This window comes from Pagrus pagrus (assembly GCF_965226575.1).
Source record: "Pagrus pagrus genome assembly, chromosome: 24".
Lineage (NCBI taxonomy): Eukaryota > Metazoa > Chordata > Actinopteri > Spariformes > Sparidae > Pagrus > Pagrus pagrus.
The window spans coordinates 9,852,002-9,866,417 of NC_140206.1; the positions used below are offsets into that span (position 1 = coordinate 9,852,002).

The 14,416-nt window shown below is 43.6% G+C and overlaps 1 protein-coding gene across 3 annotated transcripts in view; it reads left to right on the forward strand.

The window, feature by feature from the left end:
- Positions 1 to 3,071: 3,071 nt before the first annotated feature.
- xirp2a (xin actin binding repeat containing 2a) overlaps positions 3,072 to 14,416 on the forward strand; it is a 51,282-nt gene continuing 39,937 nt past the window's right edge. For all 3 annotated transcript variants that reach the window (XM_084346737.1, XM_084346738.1, XM_084346739.1), the window contains exon 1: positions 3,072 to 3,428. In XM_084346737.1, coding sequence (XP_084202863.1) covers positions 3,216 to 3,428 — 213 coding nt within the window. In that variant the 5' untranslated portion in view covers positions 3,072 to 3,215. The remainder of the gene's footprint in view (positions 3,429 to 14,416) is intronic.

Genomic DNA, 14,416 nt, shown 5'->3' on the forward strand with positions numbered 1-14,416 from the left:
TGCAACAAATCAAGATGCATCGCACGGGAAATCATTACTACACCATTCACTGGTGGAAACCATGTCCAATAAAAATCCTGTGAAAGTGCCTCCTTGTATGGACGTACAGTAGATAATACATGATAAATAGCTTCCTAGGGTGCCCTTCCATCGGAGAAAATGTAATAAAGTTCCCACTTGTATGGACGTACATTAGATAATACATGATAAATAGCTTAGTAGCGTGCCCCTCCATTGGAGAAAACATGATACAGTCACCTCTAAGATGCCCTTCCAGAGGAGAAAACATGACAATGTGCTCTCTAAGTTGCCCTTCCAAAAGACAAAATGCCCTTTAGGGTGCCCAACCAGTGGAGAAAACCTGATAAAGTGCCCTCTAAGGTACCCTTCCAGTGGAGAAAACGTGGTAAAGTGTCCCATTTTTGCTTTAGATATATCACTACTTCCTGTGCTCTGGTGCCCCACAGCATACAGCTGGTGCCCCTTTTTATTTTTCCACCCCTGCCCCTCAAACATCCTGTGTCCGCCACTGACACCATTATTTCAAAACATGTCCTCAGCATCCTATCTTCTCTCACCATTGACCTTTTCCAGCAACTGAAATGAAATATCATAAGACAAAAAGTTAATAGACCCTCAAAACTGCATAATCCAGACATGGAGCTGCATGTTTTACTCCTCCTTGTATGTGCAAAGTAAGCTCTGTAAGCTGAGCGGCCTCGGTGGACACAGGATCCAGCTGAAAGTGACACACATACCTCAGGCCCTCTCTGAATAATGTATCTGCCGCTGGTATAAATGGAGTGATAGTGTGTCCTCCAACGTACTATCAGATGCATATATCATGACCGTTCATTCATTAAGATTGGATTATCTGGATTGCCTCTCCACTCCTTTCTCCCCCTCGCTCTGTATTAAAGCGTCTATTGTGGCTCTGACTGACTGTTTCAGGCTCGTAACTCCCCGCTGCCTTTATTTCTACCTGATCCTGTAACTAAGCTGTCAATCTGTCATGGCCTCCTCTGTCAGACCCTCTTACTCTCCCATCCATCAGTTGACCTTCTCTTTGTCAGCTCACGTGAATATAACAAGGTGAACATTTTGACTCCCTCCAGGATGAAACAATCAAATATAATGAGAATCAAACTTTTTTTTTTTTTTTATATAAACATGACAGGATGAGGGGGAAAATAGCTGAATCGTGGGCCGCAGAGGAAGCCGAGATAACATGTTAATTTCCCTTTTCATGCCAGGTCTGCGTGAAGGAAAACACTCCCCAGGATGTGCTGGTGTGGCTGGTGAAAAATTAACAATACATGCAACATCGTGACTGCAGGGCAGGCCAGCAGGGTTAGTTGTTATGTGCCTTCCTTGATTTGTTCAGGAATAATGAGCTCTCCCACCCGCCCTAGACCTGGTGTTAAAGGCAGGATGGGTGAGGCAAAAAGCTGTTAATCTGTTTCCTGAAAGCCGGCAGAGGTTCCCTCATGACCGGTGGATTAAAAAGTGAAGCAGATTTGATTATTGCCAGCTTTAGTTTTCTGACGCTGGCTTTAGTTCTTCAGTTTTAGCTCTGCCACACTCTGTAATGCTGTATGTGTAAAACTGTTCTCCTCTCCTTATTTAAATCCAATATGTAGAAAACCATTGAAATGGTAATCCTATCATCTGCCACAAATTAAATTTGCAACGTTAAACGAAGGTGAAAAACACATAAATTAGCATAATAAACTGTTATGACACCAAATAAGAGAATATTTCATTTTTAGAGGCCTATGCAGTGTTGAGCAAGGTACTTTAAAGGGACAGTTCACCCCCAAATAAAGAATACATATATCCTTTCCTTGAATATAATCAGCTTTTGGTGCTCAGTGCTTCAAAAATATAATGTTGTGGGCGTCCTCCTTGGCTGAGCTATAACGTTAGCTAGCTCAGTTAGCTAGCCTCTCATCTATGAGTAGACGCATGCTTCCTCCTGTGAGGTAACACAGAAAGAAAATATTTAACATGCAGGAATATAAAACAAGTGAGTTTAACAGCCTACTATGTATTTTCATACCGTCAACCGCTAGCTCAACACGGCACTCAGGTGATACGCATGCTGCTGCTGGTTTAGCTAACGGTTAGCGACACACACGTCTATCATTTATCTGTTTAGTCTGCATTATATTTACTATTGTGCACCATTAAGTTCAGTATTAACTAAATGAAGAGTAAAATAACTAAGAAGATAGTTTTGACAAATACAGCTATTCAAGCTAACCGGCTCGGTGAGTTAGAATACTTGTGAGCTAATTAGTTTAGCTAGGTCACTAGTTGAACAGTAAGTTTACACAGTTTATCAGGTGGGTTAACCTATTGTAACTCTTCATATTTTATATGTGAACACACGTGTGTAAAATCTCTTTAGTTTAGCTGTCATGCTAATGTTTTGGAGTCAAAAGTTAAATATTTTCTTCGTTTTGTGTCGTAGCAGATGTTAAAATAGTATAAAATGGAAGTAGGCAAGTAAAGGACAGGTATAAATAAAGTATTCAACAACCAAATTACTTCCCCACACTTGTTTGTGTAACAACTATATTAGATTTAAATGGCTGCTGTTGAAAAGTCAATCACAGAGGGTGTGAAAATGCAAATCCATTGTGTTTACAATCCTGAAACAAGACCTCTGAAAGTGTCATTAGTTCAAACTAATGTTTAAAAAGCAGATATCTTAGAAAAATCATGGAGAATAAATGTGTATCAACAATTATAGTAAGTAAATGCATCAGGGTTGACCTTACAGAGTTGATAATACTCTCCTCTCTCCTGCTTGTTTCTCTGGCAGCTAATCAATCTCTCTGCTTTCCTTTGTCGTCATCCTTTGGCCTGCTCTCACAGCGCGTATCTCAATTTGCCTCTCTGAGCCCACATGTGAGTTTACATAGGCTTCTGTGTATGTATGAGTAATTACAGGGCGGCGGAGAGAGGGAAAACTTCCCCCTGTGAACTTTTCCTTCTCTCCTCCTCTTTCCTCCAGCCTCTGCCTGCACAGCCCAGAGAGCCTCGCAGACTGAGAGGAACCCCAACAACTCCAGCATCTCCATCTCCACTCCTCACCCTGCGTCTCTCCCTCGCTTCCTCACCCCTCCTGATTCACCCTCGCACAATAGACTTCCCCCTCCAAGCACCAGCCTGAAAGGAAAAGACCGGGGGGATACAGTTTCTGTGCAACAATGGAAATTCAATCAGGAAATGGAGAGGAGGTGGCGAGCGCAGTGTCGACGACCTCGGGCTTCGTTTCCCGCAGTCCCTCCGGGTCGCAGGTAGAGGCATCAGACGATCCGGCTCGCAGAGAGGACCTGCAGGCTGCTAAGAGGATTGAGAGGTTTGACATCCCACTTGATAGCCTGAAGAGGATGTTTGAGAAGCCTGCTGGGGCAAACACAGTAAGTACAACCGCTGTGGATTTTGATTTTTCCATTTCACTCTTTTTATGCCATGAAATTCCACTTTTCTCCAGGTAAATTGGGTGTTACATAACAGCCGTGCCTTGCACTTTGTGCTGAATGTGCCAGATAGATGGATGGCTTTTATGCAGCCTGCATTTCAAACAAATTGAAAAAGCTTTTCGAACCTTCAAAGAAACTTGGAAATGTAAAGCGGTGGCATGAGTGTGAGGTCACGCCTCAGGCAGCACAGATCTGGTTTCCGAGCGGTGAAACGTTACACTTTGTAGTTTCACTGTTACGAGGCGTAGTTTTTTCTCTTTATGTAATGACAGAGGTCGGTTTTGGTTGGCCCAACTGGTGGCTTATTTTTGGGCAAAGTATGCAGACAAAACGGGATGTCGCTTATCTCTTCATCGCGATATGATTCATGCACTGGTAACCTCGGGGTTTTCCATCATTTCGTTGACTCTGGCAGGAGAGTGTGTACTGTAAGCGTTTTTTCACCAGAGAGGAGGGCGGCCTTCTCTCTCCCGCTTCGTTTTTCCATCTCAGCTGGCTTCTCTGAGAGGAAAATCTAACTCTGTTGGAAATGAAGCGGGTCATTATGAGCAAACCTCCCATTTACCAAATGTCTGATGACGAGACAGAAAAGGGCCCAGATGACCTACTTTTCGCTCCTTATGTGGTTGTGACATAGAGTCTAACCCCTTAAAAGGTTACAAAGACACTGAGCTCAACGATGCATGGATCCAAACTCTTAAAATCCAAAAGAGTAAATGTATTATGGGGAAAGTTTTCAACCAAGGCGGCTCAGGTCTGGTTTGGAGCCAGTGCCAACAGCCAAAGAACTGGTTCCCGGCCAGGAAAACTGGTTGCAGAGTGGCACCAACTCCGAGGACCAGCCTTGTTTGGAGCAACACTTGTTAAAAAGTCAATACAGTCCACCATAGTTGTAATTGGAGACGCATACAGTGACTGGATGATGTGACTCTACGGTGGCTCTCATGCCTGTGGAAAAGCAAACTGGTTCCTCAAGGGTTTGCAGGTTGAACCGACTCTGAACCAGCACTAACACCAGCCCAGACTTGGTTCGCTTTGGTCGAAAGGGGGTGCCAGTGCGGCCTGGTGGCACAGATACACACCAGCTGCATCTGTGCAGTGCCACTGGGTTTGCTGATATTCGACACCCTGTTATTTAAGTCCTATTTCGGGGAGCTTTATGGTTAAGCAAGGTTTCAAAAATAACCCTGTAATTGGCATGTCGGCTGCTGCTGGAAGCAGCGCGAAGCTTCTCCATCAGGCCAGAGACGGAGCGGAGGGAGATGTGGATCTATTAGAATCAAATCACATCTGGCTCCTGAGATGAAAACATTTTACAGATTACTGTGGTTAATGAGCCACATCACCAAAGGCCAGGAGTCAAAGTCAGCATCTTCTGAGGTTTTTCTGTTGCTTTTCAGTCCAGCTTTTGAGGCTAATGTGTCTTTATTTTTGTCATCAGACACATGTTTGGGTTATGAGCCGTAACAGTCTCAAGAGATAAGAGCTGTGCTTTGGTCTTATTACGGCTGTTTAACATTCCAGTATCTCGCTGACCATTAGCTATATGTAAAAGTCTTATCTTCGGCTCACCATTAGGAGAACTTTCTCAGCCTTTTGATAAACAAAAGGCCAACTGAGCCATTTGTGTGCCTCAGTGTCATTAGTCTCTCTTTGTTTAGTGTTTGACTCGTTAAAGCTGCTGTAGTACATATTATTCTATCAACAATGGCTCCAATGACTGCGTGGAAGAGAAAGGAGCCACTCGTAGCGACAAACTTACTCAATCATCCGCAGGCTCAGCTCTACGCAGTGATTTAGCATCTTCAAGTTGAGAAGTGAAAGGGTCTAAAAACACGCTGTAACCATTAACAGTGCGCTGGTGAACACAGTGGAGCGTTCAGCAGCTAAAGAGCAAGATATTCCTTGGTGGAGACCAAAAACTGAGCTAAAAGAGAGTGATATATTTAGCTTATATTCATCATGTCGGATTACACAAAACTAAAATAATACACCTAACATTTCCTGACAGATAATAGCTCATCAACTTACTTTACAACCATTTTTTATCAGATTCAAGTTTTGCATTTCTTTCCCTTCTACTTCCAGACTGAGCCTTCGCCTTTTCACCCAGGGATCATTTATTTATATTCTTTGTTAAACAGCAAGCTGTACTGCTGGTCAGAGTGTCTGTATATCACATGCTGGCACTGCAACACATGCTGTATCTTGGCATTGTATCATGAGTGCTCAGATTGTGTCCCTATCTTTTCTTTAAAGAAAAAAAAAAAAAAAGCCCAGCCTGCAGCCGGCGTTAATGGAGCGTATGGGCAGTGTTCCCAGATTCCCAGAGAGAGGAGAGGACTAGAGCTCTGCAGCCGGGCGGTTATAAAACATGACCTTGTCTCCAAACTCATCTGTAATGCTGAGCTTAATATTTGATGATGCACTGTATTTTTCTTTCTGTGGCCCATTTCATTTATTTAAACGGTGCGGTGTCATTGGACGGAAGGCCGTAACAATGACGGATGCATTCCCAGGTGGTCGCTCAGCTGTGGCCAAAATCCTCAGCGGAGTGGGGGAGGACAGTCGTCGCTTCCAACAGCCGCAGATGTGAAGCGATGCAACGGTTTATCTCGAGTGCAAAGAGCGTGTTTTTCCGCTTGTGTGGCCGGCCCGTCCTCCAGGGACGCCGGCTCGCGTTCACAGCATCTGTCTGACCTTCTGGTCACGACTGTGCACACCGGGAACAATACGCACATACTGATTCACACACATGAGTCTGGTGTGGCGAGGTGATGGAGATCTCAGAAGCACAACACCGAACACGGTTCAGTCCTTACAATGCATGTTAACGTGCACAAAAATAGGACACCGATCACGAGTGCTGCACATTTGCACTTAGTAAAGCTTTCTATTATTCTGTGCTGGCTCATTAAAACTGTCCAGGCATGAATTAACAGTTACATAACTTAAATGTTTCTAGTACTCAATGACCTGAGTTGGCACTCATTCATGTTGTAACGGCCGCTGTTGGTCAGTGGGTGGCAGTGTAGCCTCTGTGAGACTGAGAGGCTAAAAACAGACACAGTTTAAACCAAAGTCCACGAGAAGGCGGGTAAATGATACGCTCTTAATCAGGAGTTCATCTCCTGAGACAATAGCTAATCACCTGGTGTTGATTGGAGGTAATACCTAATGCTCGAAGGTGTCTTAAAATGGCTTTTCTCTTGTGTCTGAGGCTGTCAGATTATCAGGATTTGCATAATTTGGGGGAACATCTAAGTCAGATGTGTTGGGCAAATCTACCACAACATAAAGGAACGTAAAAGGATTTCATAGCCCGGGATAAAGCGAGTCACACCTGGCTAACGGGATAACATGAGCTCAGCAGGGAGAGGGGAACTTTTTTGAGGTGGAGGGCTCGTGTGCTCTCTGGCCTGTGAATGAGTCGTCTACATAAATTCAGACAGTGGCACTAGAGGTCTGGAACGCAGCCTCGGTTTATTTTCATAACTTGTATCGTCACTGTCACTAACTCGCTCTCATGTTTTTTCATGAGTCTGGCTGAGCAGACTCCAGTGTTTGTCAGGCGTATTCTCTCTATTAAAGGGGCACTATGGAGTTTTGGAGAGGAAATTCACACACAGATTTCTTATATTTACAATTTTAATGAGGTAATAATACAATTTCTGATTTGTTTTCCCCCCATAACTGAATAAATAAGCTGTTCTCAGAGGGAAATAAGTTTCCCAGAACATTTTTTGAAGCTAGAAAGGTGTCAGGGTCTGCCAATTATATCCAAAAAGTTTGTTCAGGCATAAAAAAAATCAGTTAATAAAGATCTTCTTCCTCAAAACTACATAGTGCGCCTCAGCTGTCACATTTCCTCTCAACAAGTGGCCTGTTTTTGATTTAAATGGAGCAGTGCATTAGGCTTTTCATTTCACACTTTGTTTCTTAATTCACCTCTGCCCAGCTTTTAAGCAGAGAGCGAATTTTGTCACTCGGCCACGCTGAAATATCGCACTTTAAGTGTCAAACGCCGCGCTGAAGGATGAGAACGCGGCCGCCTTTTGGCTAATGGCGGACCATTTACCCCAAATACAGAAAAAAAAAAAATCAATCAATATGCACCACCGTTCCTAAACGCACTTAATTAAACGTTAAATAAACTAAAAGCCACAATGTGTCTGCAAGAAATTGATCCAGACTTGATGAGGACACCGGCGTCCTTATCGAGTCCATTGAGCTCGTAAAAATTCCATTAACTTTTACCAGGCATCTCTTTCGTCTCAGTTTCACAGATTCAAATCTTTTAATGGAGCTGGCAGCGGAGCCGCGTGTGACGCATTGCTAGTCTGTTGTGAGATGATGACTTGTTGCTCGCCGCCTTGGCTCCGAGAATAGTTGCACTGTTACGCCGTGTGCCAAACACAGCTTTGAAACTCCCTACTTCATCACACAGAGGGCTCAGACTCATTTGCCTACCTGCTGTTGGTTATGTGTATGGATTTAAAGATACACAAAAGTCTGCTTTGTACTGTTGTTTTATCGCTCGAGGTATTGTGGCGCCATGTGCTTACAGTATTTACTCCAACGTATGATAATCCGTTCCTCTAGCCGGGTAATGAATGCGTGTCTCCGGGGCCTTTTTCCATACAGATTGTTGTGTGACTCAGATTGTCTTTTCCGCTAACGCTGTTTGACACCCACGGCCTCACAAGAGCATATGTGTGCAACAATTAGCCAAAGACCTCGCGGCTTTCTTTTTCAATCATTCATCACGATGCCATGTCACCGCAAGGGCAGCATCATGCCATCGCTCATCTCTGCTATTCATCCTCGAAACGGCGGGAAAAAAAGAGGAAGCGCTCTTCAGACAAAGGCTTCCTATGCAAATGCTCTTGGCTGCGTATCATAAACGAAAGCTCAATCATTAAACCTTTTACAGTTACAGTTTTACAACCGGTCTGCAGGCATGCTAACAGCTCTGCCAGGCTGCTAACACGCTCACAACACGCCCGCCTAATCGCACTCACCTCAAATTGGTATAAAGGCTCTATCTAAATGACTTTTCTAAAATACTTACCATGAAGCGCTCTCTCTCCAGCCCTTATCTCTCTGCAGATATTTTAGCAAGTGGCTCACTGAGGGGCTGTGTTCCTGTGTTGACCTTCAGCTAATTATTCAGCACATTAAATAGTAACAATTTGGCAGTCAGTACTCATTAGCGTGGCATTGTTGGGCGGAAATTGGTCCCAGTTGTTTCATTAGGGCTACCTGTTACAGGTGCTGGAATGACCGGGGGGAAAAAAAGTCAGGATGTCATATTGTGGCGCCTTGTTAGCTTTAATAAATTGAAGGAGCAAACAGAAGCTTCTGAAGGAGGACGGATCCTAAAGCCTGACGAGGTTTTAATACATCAAACAGGATGAAAATCATCTCGGTTTCTCACAGCAGGTTCGGTCACTCATTGCACTTGAAGTCCACGTTTTATGCAGTCGATGTTACAGTTTTAGGAATACCCCAGCCTCCTCAAACCTCAACCTTATGTTGGTGGTAGAAGAAACATCTGTGGATTTTCAAAGTCAGTAGGAACTCGAATTTCGTGGCCATCCGTCCGGTGCTTTCTGAGACATTTCAGTTCAAAGCGATTGACTTTCCAGGTCACATTTCGACTCAATATGTATGCTGAGGTGATGCGAAGTTCATCCATCCCCATGCACGAGCTCGTATTGCACATTTGCACAATTATAGATTTAAATCCCCAGAATACCAACTAGGCATGCAGTGTGTCAGCCGATGTCAGTTCCACGGTTCGGTGTATATATTTGGAGTGGCTGAAAACAGAGCCGGATCCCGAGCCGCTTCGGAGTCGTCGTGTATAAATAGTAGTGCCTGGTGATGTTGGCAAAGCTCGCTGAACATTAAGAGAGCACGGAGCCTGATGAAAGAGACTGAAATATGATTTACATTCAGGGAGCATAGGGCCATATTGTGAAAGGGAGCGGGCAGGGAGAGTGGACGGGAGGGGAAGTTGGAGAGCGAGGAAGATGGAGATTGATGGGGGGTGATAGAGATTCAGAGTGGATCAGCGGGGGTGTTAAGAGGGAGGGCGAGTTCATATTTTAGCAGGTAAAGCAGGTCTGCTGCTGATTAACAAATTATGGTCATGTTTCAATAATGATAAGCTTCATCACGCCCCGCTTCAGGGCTGCACTATCTCTGACACTGACCGCCTTTTTATCCCTCTTTTCCCCAAACTTTCTTTCCCTGGAGACGAGCGCATGTCTGTCAGGGCTCATGCCTGGTTAAGAGCACTGATAATCAGGGGAGAGACGCCCTGAATACAGAATGAGGTGTCTGCCACAGGCCACAGAAGCTACATATATTAGCACATTTGAAGCTACGTACACAACAAAAATCGGATCACGTGTCAGCGTGTTCATGTATTCAGTGATCGTGTGTTATTTGTTTCTTTTTTAATACGTTTGTGACATAAATGTGCATTTTTTTAAATGTTATTTTAAAGGCTGCATTAGTGGCCTGCTAATGTCCCCGTTGGTTTTCAGCAGTCAATACACACAGGGAGTTTCGGCGGCCAAGCTTCGAAACTCAAAATCATTGGACGTCTGTCAAGCTTTAATTTATCTGCTGCTCACTAGATCTGGGTCAAATTTGTCATTTGCAAATGGACCCATTTGGGCGAACTAAATTACTCTCCTCTCCGTTAACAGCTTCCACCCCGGAGCGTCCCTGAGCAAGGCACTTAACCCTGTAGGAAGGCAGTGTCAAGCGCACAAACCCTGGCTAGGAATCTGCGGGGAGTTTGGCACCAAATTAATATTGCAGAGAATGTCTTGTCTTGTGTGGCAGGTGAGGAAGTAGGACAGATATTATCTTTTACTGTGAGAGTTGCAGAGCAAAATCCAAATGCACGTTTTCACAGAATATTTGGTTCAGGAGGGTTCGTTGATACAGTGACTACTGCCAGGATGAGCTGCTGAACTACTGTGGCTAGCTTAGCTTACAAAACAGGACACGTTAGCGCTTGTTACAATAGATCTAGATGAACTTTGAACTTGTGGGTAGCTATCGTATTTTAGCTGCGTTGCGCCATCCACTTTGATTTTTTTCTCTTAAAGATAAATGGTTTGTAGACAGTTTTGAGGCAGGAGTCGGGATACTAGAAATAAGTCTTTATTGACCGTTAGCACCTTTGCTAAGCTTCCGAGCTACAGAATTTGCTCATTAGCTTCAGGAGTGAAGAGAACAGTAGAGTGAGAATAGAGAAAATCTATTGTGACTGACCAGAGATAGCCCAGCTAGCTAGTGAGTTAGCAGTTAGCATATTAGCTTGTCATGTCACCAGGCTGCTAGGGTTAATTTCGCTGTACCACTTTCAGAGCAGAAGAGTAGAGTGAGAATAGAGAAAATCCATTGTGACTGACCAGAGATAGCCCAACTAGCTCGTGAGTTAGCAGTTAGCATGTTAGCTTATCATGTCACCAGGCTACTAGGACTCATTTTCGCTCAACCACTTTCAGAGCAGAAGAGTAGCGTGAGAAGAGAGAGAATCTGTTATGACTGACTAGCAATAGCCCAACTAGCTAGTGAGCTAGCAGTTAGCATGTTAGCGCGTCATCTCACCAGGCTGCTAGGATTCATTTTGCTGTGCCTTTCTGCTGTGACCAGGCCTCCACGCAACACTCGTCACAAACTAAACAGCCCTGAGTCAAAATATTCATTAAAAAAATATTTGCCGTGTTTTACCCTCGCTCCATGAATGAAAGGTTTAAATGAGTGAAAAATAGCAGAAACCACTGCACTGTTCATCAAGCAGACACGGCAGGAGGATTTTGACAGGACAGAACCACAAAAACAGCTGAGGGAAAACTCTGACTAAATGTTGCATCATGTGCTTTACCCCCCCCAAAAACACTGCTTTTTGCACCGACACGGCAAGGGATAAAAACACATCACCCAAGTTTTTAAGCCTGAAAAACTGCCAGGGACGAAAATAAAGCGAAACCTTTGACCAGAGCGGCAATATATGTGCCCTTTGCTCAAATATCACGACAGGTTTTTGCACTGGAGAGCTTCAAGTATGAACATATCCCCATCTGCCGCAGCTTTGTTCGCCATAAATGTCAATCATACATCCCTGTGGGATTTATTCCGGCCTACTATACAGTATATCTGTGTGTCCCTTCTTTTTTTATTGTTTGTTCATTTTCTCTGCCTGTCTGTCAAACTCCCTATTTTGCTGTTGCTCTGCGACTCTGTTTGGTTGTTTGGCCTTAAGTTAATCCTTTCTGTCCCAGCTGGCCTCGGTAGAAAAACTCAAATCACTATTACAAATCAGACTCCCAACTCCCACAGCTGCCCTCACTACCCCTATATCACAGACTTTCTGTATTTATCAAGTTTGTTTTTCCCGTCTGACTTCTTCATGCCCTGTACACTGCCATTCTCTGTCTGTCCCTGCACTTCTTACTCAGACTAATTTATTTTTCTCACTTCTTTTTTGGCCCGTGGCTCATCTCTCTCCTCTCCCTCTCTGTTTCTGGACTGTGTCTCTTTTGTGCCCGTGTTTGCCCATGAGTGCCTGAAATATTGATGTGCCTCTGTTTAGTCATAATGAGGACAGTCGATGGAGGATTGAAAATTTGTTTTTCATACTCCGACTGGATTGCAAAAAGGGAACGCTTATGGCACCCGGCGCAAACAAAAACATTGCGAAAAAGAAAGCGGCTGCCAAAGAGGAGACGGAGACAGACGGGAGGGAGTGGAAGGAGTGGAACTGAGGATGGCATGAAAGCTGTGATGACCTTCAAATGAACAATGCACTCAGTTACATAACACAAACAAGGAGGAGTGATAGAAGACGGCAACCAATTAGCCTTGAGATCCAATTTCAGGCGTTATAAGACTCGACTCTAATGCTTTAATAGTGTTTTAACTCTCTGTGTGGGTCTGGGAGCTGCCTCTTAGCACTGAAATATGATACAATATCTCCAAGTGCTCTCCATAATCTATAAGATCTCGCTGGTGTCATTCGGCCTACAAATGTAAATATGGTTGGCTTTTAAGTGTTTGAATAGTTCAGGCCGTTATGTTCACATTACTCTGATGAAAGGGGATTTTTCAGGCATCTTCCAACAATATGCATTTGATTGAAGTGCCTCATGAGCCAAGGATGTAAGAGAGGAAAAGAAAGGACTGGAGCGCATGGGATTAGAGTCTTTGTCTACCTAGATGTTTGCAATGAATTGCAAGAGCTAATGCACCAAGGCCACACAGTATAACCACACAGAATCAAGGGAATGCAAATATATTTTATAGTAACATACCTCAGAAAATACCTTTTAAAGGATAATGGAATGCAAAACAATAAAGCAGCATAAAGGCATTTTTGTTTAAACCAGACCACAAGGACAAGAATATATACAACATGTGTGCTGCTGCAGACTTTATGGTTTATTTTTAGTCGTGCTGGCAGCGTGGCTCAAGGGATAGCGGTGACGGTCTGTTGGTTCGCCAGACGACCACTTTGATCCAGACTGAAATACCTGATAAATGCTGGATGGATTGCCTGGAGATTTTGTGCAGACATTCATGGCTTCTAGAAGAGGAATCCTGCCTACTTTGGTGATCTGACTTTTCCTGGAGGGCAACCGGCAGATCGTTACCACACATCCAGTGAAATATATCAGCATCCACTTGATGCATTGGCAGAAAATTTGGTACAACCATTACTTGTTCCCAGAGGATTAATGCTAACTTTCCCTTTCTCTTTATCACAGCCATCAGTTCAAAATTTTAGTTTGTCCAATACTTTGGTAGATGGAGGTGGAGCTGGACTTGTCAATCCTAGCCCCGCTTTAAAGAATACCCTGCTTTATCGTCTATTTGACTCTAAATGTGACCTTGATTTACAAACTGAGCATCATGTTGTGTTGAAGAAGACTTGACACTAGCAAATGAGACCAAAAACTCACAAGGAAACTGTTTACTGAGGTCATAAATCAACTGAAAAGTAGGTTCATTTTCTCATAAGCTTACATACAACCCCCTTTCCTTTTGAAACCAGTGGAGACGCCTTTTGCATACCATTAGAAAGAATGCAAAACCAAACACATTTCGATCGTCCTCAGCTGTACTTTGTGTTTAGTGCTAATTAGCAAATGTTAGCAAGCTAATATGCTAAATGCTAAGGTAGATATGATAAACATGCCACAGTCAGATGAAGTTGGCGGTAAAAGTTTCTTGTTCTTCTGCACAGCACATAACTTTCACAATGATCCATCTTATAAAATACTGATCTTAAAAGATAAACTTTTGGATTAATTTGTCTTTTCATTATGGCAGCTATCAATCACCTGACACCCGTCTGAGGAAATGAAGTCACACAGGAGATAATCCGTGTGGAAAATGCTGCCTAAAAGAATGTATTTTCATATCTGTCTTCTGGTTCACTGTCGCAGCTGATTTTAAGCCTCACATTGCAACATGTAGATTAAAACATCACTTTGACAAAGATCAGTAAATGTTTGAAAAATTAATTGACAGCGGCAACCGTGTCAAAAAGATTCAGGTTAACGTGAACTTAATTTAGATGGAAGTAAATGGGCTGTGTTCTGTAAATGGAGCCATTACATCTCTGTGCAAATCAATCTCTTCTCTCACAATGGCCGCCTCTTTCAAGACGACAGTTACCTCGCGTAATTAACAAATGCCTTTCAACTAGGTCACTCGTGCATTCACTCGCCCGTCTATTTATTCACACAGCCTGGAAGATTTCGCCCCAGAGGTTGAGGCATCGCAGGGTCTGAAGCCAGCTGCAACCTCCACACACAACGTTGAAGCCAAAGCAGAAGTGCCTGAGGATGCAGTTCCTCTAAAAAGCAAAGAAAATCTCAGGCTGAATTACAGATATCTTG